Here is a 14,083-nt window from a genome sequence, read left to right as displayed (position 1 = left end):
AAACGCGATTACATCTAGCGGGGAAAAACGGAAGTTGATGAAAATTATTCATCCAATACGTCGTCAACGAAAATATTTTAAAAAGTACAGACAATGTCATTAGGATAGGAAAATGTGAAGTCGCAGGCCGTTTGCTTCCATCCAGGTATGATTTGAGTACGAAATTGTGCAGGCTTTGTGTCGTGGTGATGCGGGGTGAGTGAGACATGCCGAGATTGTATTACCGCATTTAACACTGTAATGTCGTCAAAACTATTATGCGTAGCCATGAAAAGTAGTGGCAATATATAGAGTATTAACATTATGGGATTTGATCAGTAACTTTATTTTTAACCTGCATTTTTACTAAATATGTTTTAGCTATGACTTCAGTACCAGATAAGACTACAGGTGGTACGCATGCTGTGTTAGTGAAGATAAGTGTGATTTTTGTGAATTATTTGGATGTGTTGATTTTATCTTGGTTCATAAATAACAGATGTGTATATTATGGACACGTGGATGTGGTACTTGCTTCACAACCTGGGTGAACCCATTCCTCTGGATTCATGAAAAACTCGCAAGGTTCACCAGTGTGTGCTGCTGTTGTTGTTTTACAACAGCAGTGTCTGCTGTTGTAAAATGAGGGCTATAAATAAACAGCGGTCAGACGTTGGATTGTAATGTGATGTTGTGGCGATTATTCTCACTCACGCTTCATTTGCATTGTTGTGTGCTCTGTGCATGTACTAAATGCTATGTGACGTGAGCTGGCGGCAGTGAACGACTTAGCGCAACGAGCCCCGAACGGCGAACGCTGATCGTTTTCCACCAAGAAGTTTGCCCCTGAAATGTAGATGACGCTGCCATGCCTCCAGAATGCGATGGGATCCACCCAGCGAGAACCGTAGGTAACGTGCAACTTCCAAAAGCTATTTTGTTTAAAGTGGAAGGAAACATCAACAGAGCAGCCGTAGAGGTAAGCAAGAGACGATTAGAGTACTGGTGGAAAAAAAATGCAGGGAAAAGATGGTAACGACCTGATCTCTTAAAATCATAGGTAGCAGTACAAGGTAAATTTTTGAAAAAGAAAAAGAATAATGAGAGGTATACAAAAATGCTAGATAAAGAATATGTATAGTATACCCGATTAGATCAAGCAAGCTAGGTGACTATTTGTCGCCGCCCCGTTTCAAAGGGGGTGCCAATAAATCATCATCATCAAGCCGCCGTTGCAGGATGTATGAGCTTCTATGGAAGTTTCGCTACCATGCGTACATATATGTTGCAGCATACTCCGGAGGCGGCTGTGTATGGCGCAGCCGCGCGGGCCCTATCTGGAAAGCGATCTGCGATGGGAACAGACTGCGCCAAGTGCTGATAGCTTCGTGTGCGCTGTGTTCTCGCCGCTTGTTCGGGTTGAAGCGAGAGGCAGCACGAAGGTCAATTCGCTCGCTGCGGCGGGCCTATATCTAGAAAGCGATCGTCTTACGTGACGGACGGGCGGGTTTCCTCGTTGGGTAGGCATAGAAATGCTTAACCATTTAAAATTCTCAACTTTGGGGCTTCCAGAAAGCAAAATACCCCGATTTCTCTCCCCTGGTTTCCCTCTTTAAAAATAACACTCGATTTTTAACCCCCGAATTAAAAAAGAAATGTACACAAAACACGAAGACGATGGACCCTAAATATGTACAACGCATGTGTTCGCGTATGTACAACACACCCGGTGATCATTTTTAAGTGTTACGGAATTTTTAAAAATCACCTGTGGTGGATAGTACAGTTCTTGTCCTTTAGCTGTATTATCTGAAGTGGCGCCCATTACTGGCACGAGAAATCGAAACATATTTAACTAATTACCAGATAGTTCACTAATTCGCCTCGTTATTAATTACTTCACGGCACATATTCCGCTTTATGAATTGTAACTGGTGAGCTTGCAAGACGTATCCACTTGAAATGAATTTCCGGGAGGACACAAGTTTCGCGATACTACTTGCCAAAGTGTGGGACGAAATGCATGGGCGTTCCAGTTACTTTTGTAATTCATCCGAAATCGAAACATATTTAACTAATTATCAGAAAGTTAACTAATTGACTTCGTAATTAATTACTTCACGGAAATCGCAAGCGTGATTGTTTCTATAGCTATGCAGCTTTGTAGCTTTATATAGCCATGTTCATCAATTGAGCGTTTCGTTAAAAATGTAAATGTAACAACAGCGCATTTTTACGGCGAGTTTGATGGCGCATATCTCCAAAACTGGTACTCATTCTGGAAATTAATTATACGCCTTGCAAACTCACCGGCTACAATTCATAAATTGCAAAATGTGCCATAAAGTATGAAGTATTTAATTAATGAATTTTTGTTAATTAGCTGAAATTTGTTTCGATTTTTCTTGCAAGTAATGCCTGCCTCTGTGAGCAATGCAGCTCAAATACTAGAATGATGTTACATGCAACGGGCAATTTTTAAAAATTCCGTAAAACTTAAGAATCATCACCCCGTGTAATACGCGTGCACGAAGAGAACGAGAATACAATATTTATAGGACAGCTCTAGTATTATTTGAGGATGGGGATGAGTGGAAGGGAGCTTTGTATGGTCCACTATGGAATCGACTAAGGTTTCAAGCTGGGCTTGTTGGTGCGTAATATTACATGCCATTGGCGTAGCGCATGTAAGCCGGGACAAAGAAGCACAGAATCACACACACAGCGCTAAATTTTCAACAATACACGTTTTTCCGAGATGAGCAGTACGTATATTCTCCACTAGGTGCGTCACTGGACACGTGCTGCAAAAGTGTCAGCAAACGCAAAATAAAAAATGAAAGAAAGAAAGAATAGAGGCGCGAGAACAGCAGGCTCGTGGTTTGCATTCATGACATTTGCAAGAACTATATTTGTTTTGTTGATAATGTGATAGAAGGTTTTCTGACGCATGCGTCACCACACAAGGCTGTGTATTGTGCTTCGATGATTACCCTAGTCATTTCATTTGCGCTCTTACCCAGAAAAACAGGTTCGCTAAAGAGGAGCAGGCAGGCGCACTTATTGCACTGAAGTGTAAGGAAACCATCGGGTTGGTCTTGGCTTACTTGATTCCTGTGTTCGCGCAGTCTATGATTAAGGCTTCTACCAGTTTGGCAACACAGCTTGCTCCGCATGACATTGGGATACGGTGGATAGCACCTGTGCTGCACCCTACGTATCTTTCGCTGCGTTTATTCTCGCAGTTTGTTTTTATCTCTACGCCATGGCCTCATTTTCCGGCAAAGACAGCTCAACCTGTTTGGTGCCGATCGAGAATACAACCCTAATATTGCCACGTTGTGCAATTTTCTTCAGGTGGTGTGACACACGGTGAATATAAAGGGTTGACAGCTACCCTATTCTTGTCAGAAGTAAAGCGTGCTTGCGTGCCTTCTTCGTCCTTCTGCTACTGAGATCATGATATAGTATGGATATCCAGAGTCACATAAACGTTTCGTCTGTTGCCGGAAGCGTAAGTGTACCAGATGATCACGAGACTTTTTCAATGTGTTACTAAGGCGCATTTTTACTGTCCCCCTCTTAACGAGTTTAGAATGCGCTGAATAAAGTGGGAGGAGTGGCTTATTTTTTGTTAGCGCGAAGATGATAGGACGAGCACGTGTAATGATCAGGTAAAACAAATTGCAAGTCTAAAAACCGGATGACACCATCACATGGCATTTCAAAGGTAGTTTCGAGCGGATTTAGACGCTTACATATGACAGGTTGACCAATGGAACACTCATTGTCAAAATGTTGGGAAGTGCTATCAATAAATATTAGGAAATCGTCAACATAGCGAAACAGTTTTCAAACTTCAGAATCTTTCAACCTTTTCTCAAAGGTTCTATGCAACATAGCTAGAAACAAATTACTCAGGATAGGAGCTAGACAGGACCCAATGCACACCCCATTTTTCTGCAAATACGAGGATCCTTTACATGCTACATATGTAGACGTTAAATGAAAACCTAAGAGTTCTAAAAAGCTCCCATAAAAACCCCTGCTTGGTTATGAAATTGAATGGCGTCAAATTCATCAATCTTGCTTCACCTGCCGCGGTGACTTAGCGGCTAATGGTGTTGCGCTGCTAAGCACGAGGTCGCGGAATCAAATCCCGCGGCTGCGGCGGCCGCATTTCCATGGGGGCGAAATGCAAAAACGCCCGTGTCCCGTGCATTAGGGCCACGTGAAAGATCCCCTGGTGGTCAAAAGTATTCTGGAGTCCACCGCTACGGCGTGCCTCATAATCAAATTGTGGTTTTGACACGTAAAATTCCAGAATTCAATTAAATTTAAGTCATTAGTTGTGTCTGCGGCAGTGAGTAATAAACGTCTGTAATGTCAGCAAAAAAAAAAAAAAAAAAAAAAAACTTTCAGTCCCTTTTTTTTTGGCGTGGACGTTAATGTACTCTAAAACCTGGTCGGAATTTCTGACGAGAAACGGGTCCTTGAAATCCAAGGCGTTCAGTTTTTTTTTCCATTAAAAAGCTGGCAATGCACTTCTGCCATGTGTCCGTTTCTGAGACAATTACCCTTAACGGGACGTCAACCTTATGGGTATTTGCGCTTGAAAACACTTCTAGGTTCAGCTTCTTGCTCTTTTCGATATTTTTTTACACCTTTGACAGGTTCATCTGCTTACTTACATGGTCCTATAGCTCGGATCTTATACAAAGCCGTCGCTTTGTGTTCATTAAACACTTCTGAAATGGAAACGCATGCATTTTTATCAAAGTTCCGGTGAGAAAGGCAGGTGAATCCGCCTTCCTTATCTGGTGGTATAACACATAGCGAATTTTCGCGTAAGAAAGAAGTTACACGTTTAACAGGCAGTTTTGAGAGTTGAGGCTTACATCGTGTCAGCACATCGACACCCACAGATTTCATTCTTGCGGCTTCATCCTCAGGCGCAAGGTGAGAAACTTGATGCACAAAGGATAGAAGCTCGTGCTTGGTCCTTGTGGCCTCGATGGCGAATTTCGGTCCCAGCTCTAGGACCTGCCGCACGTCGTCGGGTAACAGGATTCCGTCAGGATTGTGAAGCTCAGTGACCGTCGTCTGGCGATCCTTCGAGATTTACTACCGAAGGACCCGCAACTGAAGTTGCCAGAGGTGCTTAGTGACCTGGTCCGCAAGACGCATGTGGTTCGGAACTGTAGTCTGGCCGTGTGTTGCTCGAATGCGTTGTGCAGCTGGTCACCCAGGTAGGCGCGGTAGACTCGAGCCTGTCTCAGCCACTCAGCTCTCAGAATCTTGACGATGCGTGTTCCGTGCCCGACAGACAGGCTGAGGCCCCCAAACAGGGTTCTGACGTCCTCAGGGGGCAGCTTGTTGCGGATACAAAATCCAAGCGAGCGGGCCCTACACACAGTGAAAGCAATGAGGGTAGCTGTACTGCACGGGACCCTGAACACATGTAAGAAAGAACCCGTTGAACTAGAAATGAAGTCGACTATAAGGTTGTACGTTGGACTGTTTCGGAGCACGTGTCCAGTGACGCGCCTATTGGAGGATATATGTACTGCTGATCTCGGAAATGAATCTATTGTTGAAAGTTAGCGCTGTGTGTGTCATTCTGTGCCTCTTTGTCCCGTCTTATACGCGCTACGCCAATAGCATTTAATATCCCTATGGAAGCTTCCCACGCGGACCTCCTAGGGTGCCAAGTGTCTTTTTCACGTTAGCCCATGCCCACTTTTCAAACGATGTCACCTCCTTATAAGCCGGTACATTTTGCAGGTTGTCTTGAGTCTTTCGCATTCCCAGACGAAACGAACGTTTCGAGTGACCTGCCTTGAGCATGCACAGCATTTCACTTGCGCAGGTGGCTGCAGGTGGTCGGGGCTACTACATTGCGGTCGTCCCTGCAATAATTCGATGGTGTCTTCAATCATGGCGTACCCTTGGTTACAACATGGAACATGGAAGCAAAATAGGAGAGGCCCTGACGTGATTTTATTTTGAAGCCGGATGTGAATGCTCCACCAAAATACAGAAATAATGCGTGCTTTTTTCAACTTTTTCTTGTCGCCGCGAGGTGGCGTCTCGTCGCAGACACGTCTTCGATACGTCATCCAGACGGCTCGAAACGCGTTCCATTACATGGCCTCGAAGCTGTCTCGGCTGTCTACTTAGCTGTCTACGTAGACAGTCTCCGATACTGGCCAGAATTGGAACACACCCCACATCTGGAAACAAAGCGCTGGCGTGGGCTTCGGACCCACTGAGCATGCGCTACATCGCCTGCGCCGCCGCCGCTAGAGAATGCGCTCCGCACGAGCCACGTGTTCCCGTGTTCACACATTCTTTCTGAACAATGAGCGACGCAACCGGTGGAATTCAAAACACCTAAAGAGCTGCGCTCAAATTTTGCGTTAGGGACTATCGTAATCATCTGTGAGTTTTTTCCTAGGGCCTCGCTGCGATTATCGCACTTCTGTTTATCGCTAACAAAGCAATGAAACTAAACACATGCCTTTGCGATCGCAAACGTGATTCCACAGCCCATGTTGACAGACATGACGCTGTCTTGGCTAGAGAGAGGCCAGACGACCGCCAGACAGACGGACGACCGGCCAGCATTTTCAATCCGGCCTGTGAGCGGAGAAGGCCGGACTCAGCTGCCGAAATCTCTGCTCCGTCCCCTTGTCTGAATCCGTTTAAACGATTTCTATGATAGGCCGACGGATAGCGGAAATAGCCGTCAATGCGAGGCCTTGCCCGAGGTGGTGTTTGTGCCTTATGAGTCAGGCACGTTACGACGAGCTGTGACTCTAATAAAAGCCACAACAAGAAAATTCTGGAAAGGGTGGCAAACATTTAACAGAGATTCAGGATGTCCGGTATATCAACTCTACTGCAAACATCACCGCAAGGCAAAGCGAGGCTACTTGAGTGTAAAACCAGGACGAGCGTCATTCCAAAAACCTTGAAATATCGCTATATGATGGAGTGGAGATGTCATGTCAGGGTCGCTAAACACTTTGGGCGACGGTGGCCGGAACGGGCCAGGTTTGCAAAACAAGCTGTAAAGAACGTTAGAGAGTGCCCCTCGTGAGAACACGCTGACTCGTTGGTGATGGTCTTTGTGGAAACAACAGGGCCCACGAATGAAGTATTGTTAGGCTGAAGAATGGTGCGCATATATCTGCGCACTAGTAGGTGCATCTGTGTGGTGAACAGACCAAATGCGATTAAGTTGGTGCTCTATATCATACCCTACGGAAGTGGCGAGGCGAGAAGCCTTTATATAGGCGATGTGAATGTCTCTCTCATGAAGCCCTCTCACTGAGATTATAAACATAGAGTGTATATAAACGTTTGTAACCTCAGCTGCTGAGCTCCTCCCTTGGAGATTGTATAGTCCACGATTCCTTGCTGGACACCGCCACTGTTACACATATAGTGATATTTTTCCTTACCCAAGCTGTTTGCCTTCACTGATCCTTATCACTAGAATATACACCACTGGTGACCTTACAAAGGTCACCTTCACTGGTAATGCGCATAACTGTGTCTCACTTTTTTTTAACATGGGGCTTGTTACAAATGTTATGTCATCTTGCTTCGATGTATAACGATAAACAACATCAGACGATTTCTCGCACCTTAATCAGAGAGCACTTGTTTGGTGCCGTTAGTATAAGCTCCCATCTGGTTTTCTAGCCCCAATTTTCTGATTTTATGCTGCCAGCTATCTCTTGTATATCATTAAATACAGCTCATGAATTTTGGAAGTGCCTGCTAAAATTTGCAGCGTATTTGAGTAAACGGCGCGAGGCTGTCGGACGCGAATTCGAATTTTACACAATACCAAATGGAGTAATAAGGTAAACGTATAGTTGATGCAGACAAACAATATTGTCTTCAGTCTGCATTAGCGCAGAAATGTAAAATTCGAGACATAGCAAAAAAAAAAAAAGCATCTTCAGGCGGCGCACGGGGCGGCTCGAGGGCTTACGGACCGAGCCGCCAACCACACTACCGCCGCCTCGGCCGCGACGTCTGGTGAAGGGTGGGAGGATCGCCTGTCGAGTTACAGAGAAATAACGCAGCAGTACAGACTGACTAGGTGGAAATTTCCACCACCACACCAGAAACTCAACAAGAGACAGGCGGTCGCAAGGCGACAGCTGCAGACAAGAACGTTTGTAAACCCGGTGATCTTGAATCTCTGTTCCCCAGAGCTTTATTCGTCAAACCAATGCAAGTTTTGTGAGGCCAGGGCAACCCTGAAACACATGTTATGGGAGTGCAAACAAGGGGGGTTCCAGATGGGGACGCAGCCTCGAGCCGAACGCACTGGGAGACTACGCTGCTCAGCTCCGCCCTCAAAGACCAACTCTGGACCGTCCAGCGGGCCGAGGAAGCCGCCAGAGCTCAAGGGCTCGTGGCCGACACCTAGGCAGGTGTATTCGCCCAAATCCCCGAATAACTCGCCGGATTATAAATAAAGTTATCGTTCGTTTTTTCGGGTAGTAGGCACGGAGCCGAAGTTCCGCACGTGAAACGTCTTGTGTGTGCTGCTGAGGGCATATGGACACTACGGGACAGCAATGACGTAACCAAATACACAAGCGACATTACTTCACGCATTACAAAATTTACATGCTTAGCTTATGATACAGCTAGTGGGGATCCTACGGTATAATCTTGCAATCATGCTCACTTCCCATTCGTAAGGAGCCCGCGATGGTCAAAGGTAGTGGGCGCGAATCGGCACCCTCTGTCTTGATGCTGGAGTCTCCTCACGCCATTTCTGGATCCTACGTGTCAAACGCGGGGTCGCCTTAGCCGAGCAGCCGTCAAATTTCAGCAACAAATTTCACACTTGTAAGCCTTATAATTACTGATGAGCATAGTTTTGAGTTCGTTGGATCATACCTACTAAAGGGCCAGAGTGAGCTCTCTCAAGCGCGAAAACTCCCGCTCGAATCGGCAAACGTACTGCCGAACTATGCCTCTCTTAACGCCGAACGAGAAGCTAAATTTAGCTTCGATTGCGTCATGCATGGCGCAACAACGGCCCATCTGTGCACGCGATTCATGCATGTTCGAGTAATGGCTTATTTCCTCTACACAACGATACCGAAGTAAAGCACGTGTATAATGTGGTAGCAAAGATAAAAGTGATAATAATATTACATGTTCTCGTTACATGTGGTTTTAGCAAGCGACCCCCTGTGCTAACCAAACTGAAATACGTCTCACGTCAAAAATGTTCAAGTAACGATTGCCACAGGCAAATTTATTTGATAGCTTTATACAGCAAAAAGCACGCTTAGCAAAAACAATGGCAGCAAACTGATGAGGGACGAGAGGGAGTACTGTACAGGCAATGGAACCGCATGGCACGCCCTGATGCACGAGTTCCTGAACTAGCTTGTAGCTGGTGGGTGACTTTTGAACTGGCTCCTTTGGATCAACTTCTTTGAAGGCAAGCTGTACGCAGACGCAGCTCACTACCTCTTTTGTTACGTGAGTGACCTATTGCTGAGGACTCAGTAATGATGCTTTTTATACACGTTGAAGGATGGTCCTCGTCCTGCAATCCGAAGAGGCTTGAATCCACCGCCGTTTCCGAATCCACCACCGCCGGCACCTCTGTGGCCGCCACCACCGCCACCGAAGCCGCCACCACCATTTCCTCCAAAGCTGCCACTACCACCATTTCCTCCAAAGCTGCTACTGCCACCGCTTCCTCCGAAGGTGCTACCACCACCGCTTCCTCCGAAGCCACCGCCACTGCCGGCACCGCCGTGCCCTCTGGGGAAGCCTCCTCCACCTCCACTGTAACCAGCAAAACTTCCACCTCCGACGGGACCTCTGGAGAAACCTCCTCCATTTCCACTGCCTCCAGCAAGGTCACCACCGCCATTACCACCAGTGTAGGCACTACCACCACCGTTTCCACCAGTGAAGCCGCCGCCTCCGCTTCCACTTCCGCCACCGAAGCCACCACCGCCACTGTGTCCGCCACCGAAGCCGCCGCCGCCGCCGTTTCCGCCACCGTTTCCGCCACTGAAGCCGCCGCCACCGCCGTTTCCGCCGCCGTTTCCGCCACTGAAACCGCCGCCACCGCCGCCACCGCGGCCACCGCCGCCGCCACCATTGTCGCCAGCAAAGCCACCACCACCACCACCACCACCATTGCCTCCGTCAACTCCATCCACTCCGTCGCCGCCAGCTAGATCCCCGCCGAGATCTAAGCCGCTAGCGCCACCGAGTCCTAACAGTGCTCCGGCGTTGTTGTAGTTTACGATCTTCTTAATGGTGTGCGTCACAGTTGCGACGGGCTGCCTCACGTAGGTGGTGACGGGCCTGGTCACATAGCGGAGCTTAATAACTGGCTGCTTGACGTACGTCACAGACGCTACGGGAGTGGCCACTGGACCCGGGATAGAGACGGGGGCCGACACGCTCACCGGGCCGGACACAGTCGCCGGGCCTGCTGCCACGCCCACCACGGTCGGACCGGCAGCCAGGAGTGCTCCTCCGCCTCCTAGGCCTCCGAGGCCGCCAAGGCCCAGCGCGCCAGCTCCTAGGTTCGTGGCACCTAGACCACCATGATCCAGGCCTCCAGCACCCAGGCCCCCAAGGCCACTGACACCACCGAAACCACCGAGGTTGCCCAGAGCTGCGTTGCCCAGGCCATCGCCGACGATCATGGCTGGCCCGAGGCCGCCGCCTAGCAGCGCAGCACCAGCCAGCGGGCCGCCGCCAAATGCTGCGGGCACACCGGCCGACGCACAGGCCAGGAGGGTCGAGAGCAATGCCTGGTTCACAGAAGCGCTTTATTTAGTTTCATACTACAAAGACGCTTTTCGTAAAAAACCGAATTTGTTTGCAAGGATCATGTATGCGGCGCTTATACTGATATCCACATGGATAATAAGTGAATGCATTGAACATTTTCGGGAAGATAGCATTTACCTGTTCGCGTTATTTCCATACGAAGTTCTTATGAAAGAGTATAAATTTGGGGGGTGCACAGGTATGGGGAACAAACACCTGGACTTACACCATATGCTCGCGATATATATATATATATATATATATATATATATATATATATATATAGACATTATTTTCAAGGCCACTCAGCCGAAATATGTAGTTTGCCGCGCTAATGGGTTAATACGTTAGCACTCCAGCATGCTGTTCATGTGAGGTCCGATGAATCAGCAGGCTCTTGTGCTTACGTTCAGTATTTGGCTAATAAACTGACAGAAAATAGAACTGGAATCAGCTTTACACTAGAATTGTGCCTGAAAGGAAATGCAAAAAAAGGCCAACTAATAACAAATTGAAGACGCAAGACAGTAGGCAGTCCTTACTGTGCTAGAACAGAGCGACTATAATGACAAAATTAGTGCCATAATTTCATTTCTAGCTATAGTGATCATCCCACTCTATCCTCGGCAAGTTCTTTTGCGATTATTCACTGAAGTTAATCATTATTATATCGGGCCGTTGCGGCATGTGATGCCTCATTAATACCACGACGAGGACGCACGTTCTAAATTTCGGGTTCGTCAGACATTTCTCTAGACAAAATTAGTTGAGACAGCCATTGCACAACGGTTAAAATATTAATACAACACGCTTACACTTCATATTTCCATGTCGTTGATAAGGGTAAGTGTACAAACGAGCAGTAAAGATTTCACAGCACTGTTATGCAAGGGGATGGATGTCCTTATGCAATATGCCACGATTTTCAACAGTTGCCGGAAGCTCATTTGTGAAAACTAAAATAAAAATACAGTCCAGTCACGCCGCAATCAAAGAAGCTGCACAAAAAAAAAAAAAGAATTAGAGGAAACGAAGATAATAAAACACCAGGGTTTTTCCCAGAAGCAGTACTTACAGCGAGACGCATGATGCGGCTCAGACGAGGCAGAAGACAAGCTAGCCTCGCTCAATGGCCGTCCCGCTTTGGCTCTCTTTATACCCCGCAGTGAGAGGGTCTGGGCGAGAACGACACGGTTTTCCCAGATCGCGGGCAACGGGGCGGTCGCGCGGCGAGCGCTTGCGGTGCCGCCGGTAAGGTATGCAACTCCACTTCTGGGCTATCACGTCGCCACCCCAAACGAACACCGTCTTCATTTTATTTTCATCGTGTCCGTGTTTTCACTGCTGATGCGCTCACTGTCCAAACGAGTTTCCGTCGGTATGCTATCGCAACTCTTCCCCAAGGCTGGCCGATGTCGGCCTCTGGCTATAAAGCCGCTTTCTTGCATGCTCTGCTCCTATACCTTCGCCAAACAAAGGAGCTGCCAGATGGTATTGCGTGTTCGCTTAGCGATTGAGTGCAGTCAGTGTGCACAGACACGCAAGCCACAATTTGTCAAATTACAAGAACAGACAATGTGGACGCGGAAATAATGCAACCCTCCGGTAGGAAATTTCCATGCTACTACTTTGACGGAGAAATACATTATGAATTTTTATCATCGCCGCTGGCTGTTCCCGAAAGTCCGCCTGCGTTTCTCTGCTGCTCTCTCGAATTTTCGCAGCTATGTAACAGGTCATGGGAGCATGCTTGTACAAAAGTCTTAAAGTGAAGGTCTCGTGAGATGGCTCGGTTAAGGGAACGTTTCATTCAAGGTCAGATTTGAAGATTACACCATTGAACGAAGTGACCCGGAAGCTGATATTTGCTGACACGTCATCTCATATAATATGCACTGTGCCAACGTCCGCTCCCCCTCCCCCCGACTGTTTTTTGATAGAAAAGAAAAAAATCTTCACAAGGCATTCGACAACACCAAACAACACAATTTTTTTTTCTTGAGCCATGACACAATAGAACGGAGGACAATTATATATTTTTTGTGTTTTTTGTGTGAAACTGCTTCATTTATTATTCAAGGCTGATAATAACACGCCTCATGCTTCAGTCTGATGAATGGCCGATGCTCTTTAACGTCCCGAAGCTATAAGCTTGTTTAGAGTGACACCATATAGGGGAGGACATTGTGTACAGAGCTTTGGATGAAGGTTTAAGAACCACAGAGAACACAAGAAACCACTGGGCACATGGTCAAAATAATCCGTAGGGTCAGAACCCTTCCACAAGGCGTTTCTCATATTCAGTGTCGTTTTGGGACTGTAAACCATGTAAACAAATCACTTAGTCAATCCTGGGTGGCTATTTTATCAACCCAGATTAGTTAACGTGCATGTAAATCTTGGTACACGAGCGGTTTTGTGCTCGACTTCCATCAGAATGCGGATCACTGTGGCACGAACCCGCAAATTGGTACTGAGCAGCCAAACGCCATATACCAGTCATGTCAATGGAAACTCAGAGACGGGTCATCCTACAACGTTTTCCCACATGGATCAAAAAGATTTTCCACCTGTAATTCTGGAAATATCTTGATGCAAAAAAAATCAAATGTGACTTTTTGATAAGTAATCAAAGTAATATTTTACTAGGAATCGAGATCATTCTAAATTACATTCTTGCGATGAAGTAAAAAAGGAAGAATGGTCATTTTATGAAAGGTATCCACCTTTCATTTTTTTTAGTAAGAAAAAAAATAATTCTAGCCGGGTATACAGAAAAAACAAATTGGTACATTGTCATCCTGACAAGCGAAGGCACACATGAAGTTGGTTCTCACAATATAAATGTGAAAGCAGCTTCCGAATAGCGTTCGAGGACCACCGACACTTGACGCAGTACCAACGCTGCGCTAGGCAAGGCGACAACGCCAGTGTTGCAGGAGTCTATACCGGTGCCTTCTCAGATTCTCTCACTTACTGGTGGTGGCTGGTTAAAGGAATAAGAAGAGAGAGAGGGAGAGAGGAGTAGGCGTGGCGATGACAGTCCGTGCGGCGAACAGCGGCACTATACCGCAGGGCAAAATAGGAGCCATGTGCACTCGGTGTTTTTGAGTGATCTCAATAAATCCAAAGGCTACGCGATCCGCAGGATTCCGCGTGTTGTTCGTGTTGTTGCTGGTTATATGTGCGTTGCAGGCGGGACTCACCAGGGTACTGAGCCAGAACTAAACCGAAAGTCGAAAACCAAAATGAAGAAAAGTGTGAT

At 46.9% G+C, this 14,083-nt stretch overlaps 1 protein-coding gene across 1 annotated transcript; it reads right to left on the bottom strand.

Annotated features, from left to right (window-relative positions):
- Positions 1–9,255: 9,255 nt before the first annotated feature.
- Positions 9,256–12,167, bottom strand: LOC119463087 (uncharacterized). The gene is made up of 2 exons (XM_037724112.2): positions 11,894–12,167; positions 9,256–10,799 (listed from the first exon to the last, which is right to left on the bottom strand). The coding sequence occupies exons 1-2, from the start codon at positions 11,903–11,905 to the stop codon at positions 9,525–9,527; spliced, it is 1,287 nt and encodes a 428-aa protein (XP_037580040.2). The 5' UTR covers positions 11,906–12,167; the 3' UTR covers positions 9,256–9,524.
- Between the last annotated feature and the right edge of the window lie 1,916 nt (positions 12,168–14,083).

The sequence above is a fragment of the Dermacentor silvarum genome, chromosome 1 (assembly GCF_013339745.2).
Source record: "Dermacentor silvarum isolate Dsil-2018 chromosome 1, BIME_Dsil_1.4, whole genome shotgun sequence".
Taxonomy (NCBI): Eukaryota; Metazoa; Arthropoda; class Arachnida; order Ixodida; family Ixodidae; genus Dermacentor; species Dermacentor silvarum.
This window is presented reverse-complemented; position numbering and strand designations above follow the sequence as displayed.